Consider the following 15280-nt stretch of genomic DNA (forward strand, 5'->3'; position numbering starts at 1 on the left):
GTGGGCAGCCACGCAGGCTAGTTTCCCTCCCACTTACTGAAATTCTGGATTCGTTATTTATGGTTCACTTGGTATTCAGCAGGATTCCGGACCCTCCCCTGCCAGAGGTCAGAGATGTGCGCTCTCACCCACTTCAGTGATGTTGCCATTTTCCCTGTCAAAGCCTCCCACTGCCTGGAGAGGTGAGCACCTCACCCACTGAGCTGCTGAGCCCCCGAAAGGGGAGAAAGCAAAGCTGGTCAGTGATGCTTGAGGCCCACCCTGGGAAATGCCAGTTGGTGACAAATGAAGGAAGAGACCCCATGAACACGAGCTGCTCCAACCCCTACCAGGCAAATGGGGCTTCGTGGCCTGGGTTCAGTTGGCATAGCATGTAAGAAGGTGAGATTTTATTCTCATCTTGCAAATGGAATCCCCTGGTTATTGAGAACATTTGGTGAATTAGGACATTCTGCCAGTGACTCTACCAGCTCCAGGAAGTGGCTCACCTTGCCTTTTACCACAGTCCTGTAACCTCATGACTGAACATTTACTGGTCCCAAGTAATCTCTCCTTCCTCCCCACATCCTCTTCTACTTACAGGGATGAGCCTAATAATTAAAGTGTAATTAGTAGAGAGTGTTTCAATGCAGGTTCAAGAATTGGCTTTATCCTTAAGTAAGTGACCCTGGGCATGGCACTTACATGCTGTGACTCAGTTTCCTCATCTGTAAAATGGGAATGATGTTGGATCAAGATGATGATAGTGTGTGACCACACAAGGTGTACTGTAAAACACGTAAGGTAAAACCATGATTATCAATACAACTCTCCCGCGCGCCTCTGCCCTGTAAGAAGTAAGGAGGGGTGCACTGACTCGTGTGGAGAAAAGCCCCGGTGTACGTACAAACCTTTTACTTATTCTGATTTCTAATTCGGAGGCACCTCCTTTTGAGCGGAGGCTCCAGGTCCTCGGGCCCGGCGCTGAGCATGGGCGAGGAGATGATGCACGGCGCCATGGCAGTCTTCTCCGCGGGCTTTGGCACAGGCTGGATCACGCAGCCCGTCTTGGGCAGCATACGCAGAGCATACGCGTGGTCCTCGTCCGCGGGGTTATTAAGGTTCGGGTCTGACTTGTCGCCTCCCGCCAGGGCCTCCTCCCCCATCAGCTTTTTGGCCGCCTCCCCGTCCAGGTGGCAGTTGGAAGCACAGTTGTTCTCTTTGACGGACTCCAGCTCGCTCACTGCGGGCTCCTCCGGCGACAGCAGCTTCTTGGGGGGCGCGGGAGGCGGCGGCGGCTGGGGCTGCTCGGGCGGCGGCTCCGCGCCCTTGGCGCCCTCAGCGGCGCCGCCGCGCGTGCCGTTCACAATGACATTGCAGGCCGCGGCGGCCTCGGGGCCCGCGGGCGCGCCAGGGCCCGGGTCGCCGGCGGCGGGCGGGCTGCAGTGGCCATCCCTGCAGCCGCCGCAGGTCCTGCGCTCCGCGGCGCCCGGCTCGCGCTCCGCCTTGACGTGCGCGTGCAGCGCGCGGTGGATCACGTTGTGCAGCCGGGCCCGGTGGCCCACGGTCAGGTCGATGACGCCGTCCTGCGGGCCCTGCAGCACGCCGGGGAAGCCGAGCTGGCCGCCCGCGCCCGGGGGGCTGCCGGCGCGCCGCGTCAGGTCCACGACCTCGCTCCGGCCGTGCTCCGCGGGCGCCAAGCTCAGGGCCTGGCCGGAGCAGCCGGGCGGTGAGTCCGCGGACTTAGACGAGCCCTGCTTGGAGTCCCGGGGGGACAGGGAGTGTCCGCCAGGCTTGCCTCCTGCCGCCGAGGAGTCGCCGGGGGCGCTCGGAATGAAGTTCTCCCCGTTGCTGGAAAATCCGTTGGGGGGTTTGGAATCATTGATGTGAGGGATGGGAATAGGGATGGGGATGGGCACGGGCAGGGGCACGATCACGGGGTATGGCACGAGCAAGGTGGGGGGCGGCACCAGCGGGGCGAGCGACGGCAGCCCGAAATTCATCATCTGGGGCACGGGCATCGGGCCATTTGGCATCATGCTCACTGGCGGGAAGGGGAGACTCGGCAAGGGCGCGCCCGGAGGTGGCGGGGGGAGCAGACCCGGAGGGTTCCCGGCCATGGTCGGGGTGCTCGGGGGGTGGATGTGGGGCGACAGCATGGGCCGGTGCATGGGACTGGAAGTGGGGCCCAGGTTCCTGGGGCCGCCGGGCGGGGGCCCGATGCCGGGGAGCATGGGGTTGGAGAGAGGGCTGTTAGGGTTGGAGGCGTGGTGCGGCGGTCCGCGAATGAAGGGCGGGCGGATCTGCTGCATGATCTGCTGTTCCATGAAGATGGGCAGCGGTACCGGGCCGCGGTTGGTCATCACCATGGGAGGGCTGCGAGGCGGGACGCCGAGGGGAGGCCCGATGCTAGCAGGTGGCTGGACGGAGACAGGAGGGATGTTTGGAGTCTCGCTAATGGGCATGGACTTGGGCACTGGCGTAGGGATTTTAGTAACAGAGCAGTTGGCAGTGTCAGATGGAGAGACGGTGGTGGACACCGATGGGCCAGGGCCCTGGCTTTGGCCAGCTGCAGCCGCCGGGGAGGGGGCCTTCCTGCGAGCATCTGTTAGAGGGATATTCCAAGAGTCTGGAGTGAGCAGCTGCACCCCAGTGCCTTCTGCTTTATTTTCCATGGGAGGGTGTAATGTGCTGCACAGCCCAGCTGGAAGATTGGCCTGTGTCTCTTTGTAGAAAATGTCCATTTTGTACTGATTGAGACATTTTGCACTGCAGAACTGAAGCCTTCTTTCCCCGTCCCCAAAATCCAGGTACTCTTTTGTGTGTCTTATGTGCTTACACCAGTCACATACCTACAACACAGTAATAAAGAAGAAAAAAGTAAGGTAAATAATTTCCTTTGGTAGATAGCGTTTCATGTTTTACATGAAGGTTCTTTCAAACTTTATCATAATTTTTCAAACAGGCAGAAGTGTTTCCTTCTAAAAGGTACAATTCTTAAATGTTTGTAAAACAATTTCTCTTTGGAAGCCAGAATTGCTTTATAAATATTAACTCTTCAGAATAGCAATTACCACCATCTCCTATTTTAAAAAAAGAAAAAGAAACTGTGTTATCCCATTTAAGCATGACTTTAAGGTAGATCTAACAAAAAAAAGAGTACATATACCTGCCCACATAGTTTCACTGGTCAAAGAGGCTCATTGTACATGCAAATCTAAATAGTGTTGGTGAGAAGAATTCTCCAGAAAGTTCAGTGGACTTTGAAATATAGACCCTTAAAATTCTCCTCATGCAAAGTCACTTTACACTATTGACGGTTGGATAATGCAGTTGGAAGGGGTGTGCTGTGTTAACCAATAACACATAGCACTGAACATCATTATGTCTGGCTTCCAAGGGGAAACTTGGAATTAGTCATGAAGTCTGTGTGAGGTTTAGCTATTCCCAACCTGTGATGTTGCAGCAAGCTAGAATTATTTTTTGAGCTGTTTGCCCACTCTCTCTCAGTAGTCAGAATTTTTGGTGACATTTCTTGGCAGGCAGTCTTATTTAACAACTTTTCAAACACCAGAGAACGTTTTCCAAAAGTTTTTATGGCTTTTCCCCCCTTCAGATCTACTCCTGGCAAAAGAGAGACATCACCAAATTTATTTTAAAGTTGGGCTGCAGAACTAATTAAAGGCTGAGAGCTTTTCCCAACTGGAAATCACTAGACATCAAAGTTCAAAAAATAGTCATTCTCGGCTTCAGAACCCATTACTTTGGAGAAATTATTGTGATTTCATTAACACATTAATTTTGTAACACCATCAGCTCTCACAGATGGTGAAGACATGATCTACAATTCAAATACGACTCTTGTTTGCACAAATGTCTTTCCTTCATATGGCATTTTAAACAAGAATTAATACGAGTAATCTTGCCATAGCTATAAACAGATAAACAGATGTCAAAATTTTCAATGGTTCTTTCAGTGCCTTACTTTTTTCACTGAACATTACATACACAATCTTTTTTTCTTTTTCTTTCTTTCTTTTTTTTTTTTTTTTTTTGGTCATTTCCTCAGCACTCAAGCCATACAGCAGCAGAGGAAGAATTCTGAAACACAATGCAATGGTGAGTTCATTGAATTTGCTTCTCTCTTCAGTAAAGCCCTGGTTCCAATATTGCTCTAAATGGAACCCTGTTTTTGTTGAGGAGAGAGTCTGTTGTTCTGTTGCTGGTTCATGTTGCTTTTTTAACTATGGTAAACTGATAGCATTAAAAGATGATAAATTTTAATAATGATTGGTCACATAAACAATGCAAAAACAACATATGCTGGGCATTTGATTACTCATCTCATTGAACTCTCAGCTTTCCTAGACTGTAAACAGTGGTGGCATGCTAATATGTGATTGTGAGTGTACACACTCGTGGCAGATGTAAGTCTGTTTGTGTAAATCCACTCTTTTCCTTCACACTTTTTTTCCCACTGATATCTGCAGGTGATATACTTGATGGTGTGAGATTGAATGACAAATACTTATTGGCACACATTAGCTTTTTGTTTAGTCTCATATGAAAATACCCTTTCGAAATGCTTGTTGCAAAAAAAATAAAATCAATGCTAAGATACTCCTGTGTTTCACTACAGTGTTTCAAGTTTCTCCAGAATTAAGAGGTTTTCTTTTTTTCATAGTTGAGATGTCTAGTTTACAAATAAGCACAGAATTGCCTCTGATGAGAAGAGACACACAGAATCTATCAGACTCTCAAAATTCTCATCTAGATAAAGGTTAAATAAACTAGTAGTGAAAACTTGATGCATGTAAGTTATTATTTTTAAAACCTGATCATTTTTTAAAAGTTAATGTATAGTGACATGACATTTAAATTCCAATATGAAATAAAGCCACCTGATTCTGTTTCAATATTAGGCATCCATAGAAAGCCTGAAGTGTAAACTTTTAAGCTTGAAGTGAAGGATCGGAAATAGCTTCTTTAATTATGAACCAAAAAAAATTATCAATGAATTAAGCTAATGAAAAAAATATACCAAATTTTCTGGCATATTTCTTTTGGATCGTATTTTTTAACCATAAGGGGAAAGAGTTTTCTGAAATCCTTAATTGGTCTTCAAATTGCCAGATTGAATTATTTGCCTCCAGAGGATTCCTCTGTTTCCTCAAGCTAAATAAATATTTTCAAGTAGAGTCACAAAAAATAATCTAAATATAACTTAAATGTTCTCCCCTCACTTCCTTCACTTTCAGTAATTCACTGACGAATAAGGAATGCTCACAGACCTATCCCAATTATCCAATGAGGATTCTCCACCATAATTTATCTATTTCACATAAAAAGAATGACAGACATCAAAGTTCGAAGCAAATTCTATTTCATCAAATTTTCCAGTTAAAGCAAAAGCCTAATGGTTACCCTACTTGATTTTCTGCAGCATCCCACAGTGTTTAGGTAATAGTGTGACAGTTTATGACAATCTCATTTTGGGTAAGGAGTGTGAATGTGTGTGTCTCCTTGTCTTATTACATTTCAATTCCGAACACTAGTCTAAAAATACAATAAGGCAATCTTTCTGATGAAGCAAAAAATTATTTGGGAAAAAAATTGTCACTTAAGAAATAATGAATAATGTCTGTCTTACAGGACACATCGTTTAAGATTAGGTCAATGAATTTATGGCACAAATGGCTATATCATGTGAAGCAATAAAATGCAGCACATCATTCATTCTACATCTAACTAATACACTTCTAGTAATTAAAGATTTCATCATAAGAGCCTGAGCTGATTACTTAAGATGTGGTAGTTAGGTGAAAATATATACTGTAGATCTTTCTCTTTAATAAAAGAACATTTGCATATCCATGAAATACACAGCATGTGTCTCATAAACTATGGTTTTGCTGAACTGTGGTGTTATGAGGTATTCTTCCCATCTTTTTTTCCACAGACGGCTTTAATTTTTTTTTAACTTTTTGAGGCATTATTTTTTCCCTCATTATGCCAAGAAGTACCAAAATTCCTTCAGATATTTTAGAAGATAAAGACTAAGAAGTGCAGAGCTCAACTCACTGGGCTCTGGAATGATTTCCCCCTAATTCCACCCGGCTTTGTTTCTGTTGGAATCTGGCCTCTTTGGTTCCACTTCTCTCCCTAACAGGTCCCAGATTGGACGGAGCTGAGGCTGAAGCTGTTTAACGATGGCAATCTGGGGACCGAACAATCAGCTAATGCGAGGCTATTGAGCGAGACAGCTGAAATGCTTCGTATCACAAATACATAATGTATCACCGGGAAGACAAAAAGATCACAAAGGAGATAAACAAATGCGTATTCCATTCAGCCCTATAACAGCAGTCCTCAAAAAGATTAAGTTTACCTTCCTGGGAAGTGTCCAATTCTAAACAACAGAATGAACATTTCCTTTAGTCCATTTAGAGTATTTATATTTTGGTGGCTGACTGCCAGGGTAGTACTTATAAGCTCAGTGGCCTGATGGATTCACTCCTTTCCTGTGAAATAAATGTGGCAACCTACACCGCTAAACTGCTCAAAAGACACTGCCTCAGCAGAAATATCACTTGCTCTTGATATAAGAAAACTGAAAGGCAGGACTTCTGGTTCCTATAACCCTTTCCATCTTGTATTTCCCCTGGAAAGAAAGAAAGCTATTCATGTTGGCAACTGAGCCTTTATATAAACGTCCAAAGTCAAAGCCAAAGTATGCCATGAGGTTACCCACATGGGCACGATATATACACTCTGCTGGGCTTAGAAGAAGATTCAGGTGATCAGGGAGGGAGACAGGGTTCCTAATTAGCACACATTAATCAGCTGTCAGCTGTGGGAGTGAACTTCCTCCTTCAGTGGAACCCATCCACTGCTGCCTTCTGAGTGGTAACCTGGCATCAGGCAATATTTCATTAAGAAACTCTTTTGCTGAAATCTTTCTTATCTGGGCAAAGGCATTTGCAGCAATGGAACAGTAAAAAGATATTAGCAATCTCTTGAATGCTGTCAACAATCTGAAAAACAAAACAAAATCTTCCCATGCTCCTGACTTTTCACGAATACAGCACCCATGTAACAGCTCAGAAGTTGTAGCCCCTTAACCAAAATTGGAGCTTGCCATAAGAGGCTGGTTCTCTAGATCTCGGCCTGTTAAATATGGCACTGATCTTGCTGTCCAGGGCAGCTCAAAAAATCATGAGCTCACCTAAGAGTGAAGCAAAGGAGGCTGGAGAGACATGGACAGGGGTGATCAGTGTTTTGAAGGGTTTGGGTCTGCCTTACCTATAGATAGTCACCTCATAGCATGAGTTGAGGGCCTCAGACTGATCCCACCTGAATATTTGCTTCCAGCTCGACCCTGCAGTCCCATGGCCCCAGCATCAACTGTTCCTTTGGATTTAGACTCTGCCTCCGTCAGGGCCCTAATTCGGTGCACTTGGGCAGCAAAGGATGCTATAGAAATCACATCTGGTTTGGAATCAGAAGATGTGGGTGTGAGTCAGGTCTCCATCATTCTTTCATGAAAACCTCAGCTTCAGTTTCTTCCTCTGTGAAATGGCGCTAATAGTAGTAACAAGCAATGCTGGTGTGCTGGGCATATCAGTAACCTTGTTGCATAGAGAACTTTTTCAGTTCCTAGCCTGCCTCCCTCATGGTTGCTGATTTCCCAGGAACATTCCATAGGTTTAAGTTCAGTTTAACTTAATAGGAGGATGTTTTTCTGGCAGTGTGAGGAGGAAAAGGGAGGTTTTCATCTAGGCTTTCCTAGGAGTCTGCATGTCTTTGAGACACAGGCAAACACAGGCTGAATCTCACAGACTCCAGCCCCCATCCTGCATCCTGCCATCCCAGGGGTGACAGAGGGACTGTCTGCAGTGACAAGGAACCGGATGACAGGCCTATGGGCATCCCAGGTGCCCACCATCCCGGGAAGGCTCTTTTCAGCTCCTGAGGAGCCCACTTTTTCCAAGGCCAGTCACTATCTAATTCAGGTGAAAGCTTGATAAAGCAGCATGGCTGCTTGGAAATGAGTGTTAGAACCATTAAGATGAATAATTCCTCTTAGGCTCAACTGCTGTTTGAACAGTGGAAGCCATAAACTGTACTATTCATGTTTTATTAAAAAACAGAGCTGATGAACGATCTGCTTGACTCATTACATGGCAGAACTATCTTCCAAAGGAAGGGCCAGAAGCCACAGTATCACATGCCTTGAAGACAGGCTGACCCAAGCCCGGCATGGCAGAATGCGTGTGAGGGCGAGACCCCACAGAGCGGTGCACCAAACTCTGATGGGGGGACCAAGTTCACCATTCCAAGTTTCCTTGCAAAGTTGGGTTACAGTGAAGGAAGGAAAAAGATGACTTAGACTTATACGTGCACAGCTACACAGAAATCAGGAGCGGGATTTAGAATGAGCAAGGGCTGTTTTTTTTTTTTAAGCCAATTCATGGAGAAGTTCATTTGCAAAATAAACTTTCTGCAGGTTTAGATTCCAGCGTGATGATGTTTGCTACATAGTTCCTTTTGTTTAAGGGTCTTATTTGGTTTTTTCTTTTCTTTTGCAGTTTGGCTTTCTCTCTCTCTCTCTCTCTCCCCCCACATAGGATTTGGAACTCAAGGAGAGACTAACGAGCATCTTTGTTAGAACTGAACATCTCATTAGAAAGCTGCCCTGTAGGAACTTTATACCATGACTCAAGTACTACTTATCTTATAAGTTAAGCTGGATTTCAGAAACCTTGGGCCAGGTCACCAGGGCAGATCCTTCTCTTTCACACGTGCCATGAGCTCTGAAATGCAGAGCAGAGATGGGCTTGGTTTCCAGAATTTCAATGAGTGTTGACAAATGGCTCCTTACTGACCCAAGTCTCTGTTTCCACAGCCAAAGCAAGAGATGGAGTCCTGGACTGTATTCCAGGACCGAGGCTCCATCCTCACAGCCAAACACATGATTCAGAAGAAGGTGACGTTTCCCTTTGTTCTGACATATTCGGTCGCCTAAGTGTATTAGTATATCATCACAAAACTCTCCACTTCATTTAAACTGGATAAATGCAGCTTACCTCTTCTTAACACAGGTCACCCAGATGGAAACTGAAAAATTCAAACATTGGAAAATCTGATCCACCTGACGCCAAATGTTTGCCTCTCTTGTTTTTCAGTTCTGTGGCCGTGAAAGGACACAGAAGTAGCCCAGGAGATCTCAGAGCAATGAAAGTTAGCCCTGAAGGATACCTCAGAGATCATCTAGTCCACTCCTCCAGCCTGCAGCTCCTGGTGGGGCAGGTACTTAACCACACTGAGCCCCAGGTGCTCAGCCGTAAACTGAGACCATCCATAGTGACGCACTGCCCAGGAAACACGTGAGGAAGAAAGAACCAGCAAGTGATTGCAGACATGGAAAACGTGCCCCATAAAAGCAGACAGCCATGTCCTACCCCATCCCCCACTGAAACGCTGCTGCCATGCCCCGTGACTCGATTTTCTCTCCTTTTTATCAACTCCAGGTATTCTGTGACCTGCCCTGAAAATTTTGCCATCACATAATCCAATTTATTCATTCATTGAGGGCCCACCTTCTGTCAGGCACTGAGCTAGGAACCAGGGATAGGAGTTAAGTAAGATGCATCCCCTGCCCTCATACAGCTTAGCATCTACAGCAGGAAACAGGAGGCCTGCACTGTTTTGTTTTGTTTTTACTGAACCATCTTTGCTTCAAACTGAAGCTTGAGAAAAACTGAGCTTCTATTTGTAATGCTTTTATTTTTTTTAAATAAGTACTGAGCTGTGCTCAAGAAGGCACTGAACTGTGAAACAATGGGAAAGATTCAGCACCTGCCCTCAAGAAACTCAAAATCTGTCTATTAACAGTCATGGGAGAAATCTGCACGCACTTCCTCTCCCCAGATTTCTTCTAAATGCAACGAACAGTTTTTATCTAAAAAATAGTCTTAATATTTTACTCTCTCAATATCTAACTCCCCTTTGCTCTTCTAACCCTGTGACTCCTCTTTTTTCAAATGTATATCTGAATCTTTTTTCAGATGTATATTTACCTTGGTTATTGTAACTCTCCTTGTTTTCAAAATAGATATCTGAATCTCTTTTCAAATCTGTCTTTGATCTCCTTTATCATTACTTGCTGTTTTCTAAATGCGTACTTGAATATTTGAAGTTTCATTATGTGTGACTATAAGAGTCCTCTCTGTCTGAAAAAACTGTAGGGAGGGACCTTGGGTTGCACCTGTGTATAAAGGGAGCGCCACCAAAGTGATGTGTTAAAAAGTGAAGTGTACTAATTATCTGGCTTCTTTTTATCTGTGGTCACTCACCTCATTTCTTCCTTCACACAGGCTTTTTAGAAAATGGCAAAAATGATATTTCAAAACACAAGGGTTTAATTCCACAACACAGCTAATCGTACATCAATAATAGGACTTTTTGGAAGGGCTGCTATTATTATCTGTGATATTTGAAACAGTCTCTTTTTTTCTAGGGATTTTATTTGAATCTGCCTCCCAGCCTCCTCATCCACCGAGGCTGTGTCTTGGCGTCAGTGATGAGAAGCACCACTGAAATGCCATAGGACCAAGGCTGTGTGTGTGCAGGTGGTCCAGGTCAAGGGCGCTGCTAGGCGGAATTCACGGCTCCTCTGGCAATCCTGCTCCTCAGCTGCCTCTCTGGCTGCTTCTCAAAGGCTCGCAGCTGCTCCTAGTGACTCTCATTTATTTACCAACTATATACTGATTGCTTGAAATCTGCCAGACACCTGGCAAAGGGCTTTACCTGCAATGCTTCATTCAATCCCCTTTTAGCAGTCTTGAACATTTCTGTGCTCCTGGGCTCCAGACTGAACCAGCTCCTACCTGTGGATGCCAGGATTGCCCCACTTCAGCCCCTGGTGTCCACTGCTGCCCAGTCCTCAGATCTCTCCAGGACACTCCATCGAAAGTTATGGCTTTTGTTACAGTGCCTACTGGAAGCCCCAATTTGATGTAATAATAATAGATTATACGAGTAACAACAGCTTGCATTATTTAAGCACTAGCAACCATGCTAAGCATGTTACGTGGATTACCTCTTTTAATCTTCACAAGTACCTTACCATATAGATAACTGGGGTTTAAATAAGTTGTCCAAGATTCCCTATGCAGATAAGAGAGGGCAGATCCAGATTCTAACTTAGATGTGTCTGGCTTCAAAGCCCAGACTGGCCCACTATCTCAAGGACTTTGGCATTTTCCTTTAAAACTACAGAAGTAAGATGACTGACTAATACAGGCACACCTCCCTTGTTTGCACTTCTCAGATATTGTGTTTTTTACAAACTGAAGGTTGGTGGCAACCCTACACTGAACAAGTCTATCAGTGAGCAATGGTATTTGCTCACTTTGTGTCTCTGTGTCACATTGTGGTAATTCTCACAATATTTCTAAATTTTTCATCATTTTGTGTTTGTTATGGTGATCTGTCATCAGTGATTTTTGACGTTCCTCTTGCAAAAAGATTAAAACTAGCATTTTTCAGCAATAAAGTATTTTTTAATTAAGGTATGTACATTGCTTTAGACATAGTGCTATTGCACACTTAGACTACAGCATAGTTTAAACATAACTTTTATATGTAGTGGGAAACCAAAAAATTCATGTGACTCACTTTACTAGGATATTTGCTTTTTTTTCCCCAGTGGCTTGAAACCAAATCTGTAATATCTCCGAGGTATGTCTGTATTTGATAACAGCTTTGTTTTGAAATTTCAGAATTACAGACATTTAGACCTCTAAGGAACTTCATGGGTCAAGCCCAACCTATCTCCCCCAGCAAACGTGGGTTTGCTTCTACACAGATGGTCTTCTAGGTGCCCCTCATCTTCCTACGACAGGGAGACCATCCTGATCCATCCACACAGCCAAAGAGTGAATCCCACAAAGGTGATCTTTCTAAAGAGGGTTGCAATATAGTGCAGAGTCCTGCGCAGCCTGCTTTGTTGTCGGACAGCTTTGAGTGTCAGAAAGTTTAACCATTCATTCAATGTCCCTGTCACTTCCACCCAGTGATAGTAGTTCTGTTCCCCAGGGTCTCTCAGCACAGGTCAACTCCTCTTCCAAAGCTCAGCCTTTCAAACACTTAAAAAGAGCCATCATATTTTCCCCAGATTTTTATTTTAAACCTCCTCAGTTCCTGCACCCATTCCCCAGGGACAAGTTCCCAGAGCCCTCTTATCCTGTCTGTCCTCCTGTGTCTTTTACCCAGGCATATACTTCACCTTGGTAATGCCCCTCTTAGAGGGTAGAGTCCAGAACAGAACGCAGCAGCCTGACCAGCATGGAGTCCGGGGAACTCTCCCCTCCCTCACATGGAACACAGTAGCTCCACTAATGCCACCCTAGAACACATGTGCTTTTTTGGCAGTTGTATCCCGCTGTTAGGTATTGCTTTTTCAAAACAAACATTTATTGAATGTCTGTTATGTACTAAGCCTGAAGCTTTCACTGATCTCCTTTAATTCTGACAACAAACTTGTAAAGGAGCGACTGTTTTTCCCATTTTGCTTGAAGATAAGAAAACAAATGTTCAAAGAAATGATGTGGTTTCCCTAAGGTCTCACAGCCTACAAATAATGGAGCCAGGATCCAGATCAGAACTTCCGACCCATCCTTTTTTCACTCTACCATGCTGCATGCTTCACTCTGAGTTTCTGGTCAACCAAAACCTTTTTCTCGAAAGTGCTTATCAACCACTTGTTTAATGATATATTCAAGGCCTTTTGAGGGTAAGCCATCAAGCCTACTGGTCTAGAGTTTCAGAAATCAGAAACCCTTTCCCAATTTTGAAATTTTAGTCCATTTCTGTCTTTTTGAAACCTCTTCCATTCATCATGATAGAAGATAATCCCAAAGTAAATATGAAATTATCCTCAGATTCCCTTCAAGCGGCAGGGAGAGCTAAATTTGGTGAGTGTAGCAGGTGCTCTCTGCCTATCTCTTTGCCCCCAACGTGGGATTCATAGTTTTCTTTAGGGTTTCTGTTACCCTTTCCAGTATAAAGCGCATTCTCTTTATGGAGACAATGGGAAAAAAACCAAATAAAAGTTGCCCAGCCTTGTCTTCTCACTCTCTTTGGTTAAACATTACACCATTTGCTCTAAACACTGAGCTCTCCAATTCTGCTTCTTGCTCCTTCCATGAGCATAGCCCTAATAGTTCCTTTTATTACCCTGGGCAGGTCCCCCAAGGGTTTACCCCTTCATGCACCCTTGTCTTCCTGACACAATATTCATTTTCAGAATTTCCCACCCTCCATTTTGCCCTCCCCACCCCCACAAACTAAACTCAGCCTCTGATTTGGGGAACAGATCAACCTTCCTTGGATTAAAAATGTCTGCTTATCCCAATTCTAGGGAACATGGTTGATCACATCCTTGCACATTCCAAGGTGGTTGGGTCAATTCTTCTTTCCGTCCACACACCAAGCTGCTCTCCCCTGTATTAATCAATATGGTTGTCAAAGTAGGATTCCTCTCACAGCTTCCCCACCTTCTCAGAACTATGCACAAGGCATGGGAAGGAGGATCAATCGCTCTGTTTCTAACAGAATGGTATCCTTAGCAGATGTCTAGGTAAATGGCCCCATATCTTGCTTAATTGCTAATTAATCTATTTTCAATATCTACTTCATATTTTGTACTCAATTATCCCACCCCCAAGTAATTCTTTTTTTTTTTTTTTTTTTTTTTTTTGCGGTATGCGGGCCTCTCACTGTTGTGGCCTCCCCCGTTGCGGAGCACAGGCTCCGGACGCGCAGGCTCCGGACGCGCAGGCTCAGCGGCCATGGCTCACGGGCCCAGCCGCTCCGCGGCATATGGGATCCTCCCAGACCGGGGCACGAACCCGTATCCCCTGCATCGGCAGGCGGACTCTCAACCACTTGCGCCACCAGGGAGGCCCCCAAGTAATTCTTTTGATGTTTCCTTTTATTTTCTTAAAATTCCCACCTTGCATTTCCCCTCAGGTGCATGGATTGCCATACGAGGATATATTTTCCAGAATTTTACCCACTTACTAGATATGTTAGTGGGATATGGTGTTTTACATTTTAGTTCTATATGTCATCTCTCATCTAGGCATTAACCCCCTCTCCAAGTCTCAGTGGTATCTCCAAGATCGTTTTTATCTTTTTGGGCCCACAATCCAGGGGAACTTTGTCCTTCCCACTCTTTGCATTGGTAGAGAGATGTCAGAAGCCATTGCTTGTTCCTGCTTGTGACTTTATTTACTCTTGAAAGGGACTGGCCCCTTTTTCATTATCCCATCTCCTCCTGTGTCATATCTGCTGCCTTCACTGGGTCCAGTTTTACAGGTTTAAAACAGAGCCAACGGGTTTACCTTAACTCTTATTTACTCATTCTTTCATTAAATCTCAGTTATTAAAAACAAAGAGGAAATTCACTACTAGGAAATTTCCTATGATGCGTACTTCAAAGTCAAAAGCACACCACAAAAATAAAACCCGGAAACCCAAATCAGCAAAACACTTGACCCCCATATTCTCTCCACTATGTTTCCAAGGGCTTGTAGAGTGTTTGACAGTAACATAATTGCAATAATGAGGAGACTTGCCGGCCAGGTTGTGGTCTTAAGCTCACGGATGTTTTAGCCCTAGGCTCAGCTTCAGGCGAGCACCAGTCGCCCGGGCCAGAGTCACCAATGGAATCCCTTATGCTCAGTTACACACAAATGTGACATTTATGGCATCTGGTGCACAATGCTACCAATTCAAAAGGCCCAGAGTACTGGGCTCACAAACTTGGGGAAAAGAAATAATTTAAGCTATCTGCTGTCTTTTTAGCTAATTAAAACCAGTGTGAGAGCACCTACTTAGTGACAGTTTCTTAGGTATCTGTGAGGGATATGCTGGACTGCTTCCAACTTCAGATCCCCATGTTGGTTCCTTTGTCTCTGAAAAACTTCCTGGATGTTTTTGGATCGTAGGTTTGCCTAGTTCTCTTCCATCTCTGTTCCATGAATGCAGCCACCCTGCTGAGCTAACTACTTAACTGAAAGCCAACACTCCACTGATGCTAGATTATCCACTGAGCATCCCTCTTACGATTCCATCCTCATAAGCAAATCCTGGGTTAGCTCAACCCAATCTCCCCATCCAGGCTGAATGTCTGAAGTGCTAAATGGTATGAAGCAAGACAATTTGGGACAAAGATATGTAATTCGTATATGTTTAAACACATCTGTTATTTCTACAACTCCTGTCTTCCAGTAAA

General features: G+C 44.8%; 1 protein-coding gene across 3 annotated transcripts in view; it reads right to left on the reverse strand.

The window, feature by feature from the left end:
* Positions 1–15280, reverse strand: part of SOBP (sine oculis binding protein homolog) — a 152629-nt gene that overhangs the window by 16704 nt on the left and 120645 nt on the right. For 2 of the 3 annotated variants that reach the window (XM_060114965.1, XM_060114963.1), the window contains one exon: positions 891–2831. In XM_060114965.1, coding sequence (XP_059970948.1) covers positions 894–2831 — 1938 coding nt within the window. In that variant the 3' untranslated portion in view covers positions 891–893. Of the gene's footprint in view, positions 1–684; positions 2832–15280 lie in introns of all 3 variants that reach the window. The other variant, XR_009533971.1, reaches the window with a different exon arrangement.

This window comes from Mesoplodon densirostris, chromosome 12 (assembly GCF_025265405.1).
Source record: "Mesoplodon densirostris isolate mMesDen1 chromosome 12, mMesDen1 primary haplotype, whole genome shotgun sequence".
Taxonomy (NCBI): Eukaryota; Metazoa; Chordata; class Mammalia; order Artiodactyla; family Ziphiidae; genus Mesoplodon; species Mesoplodon densirostris.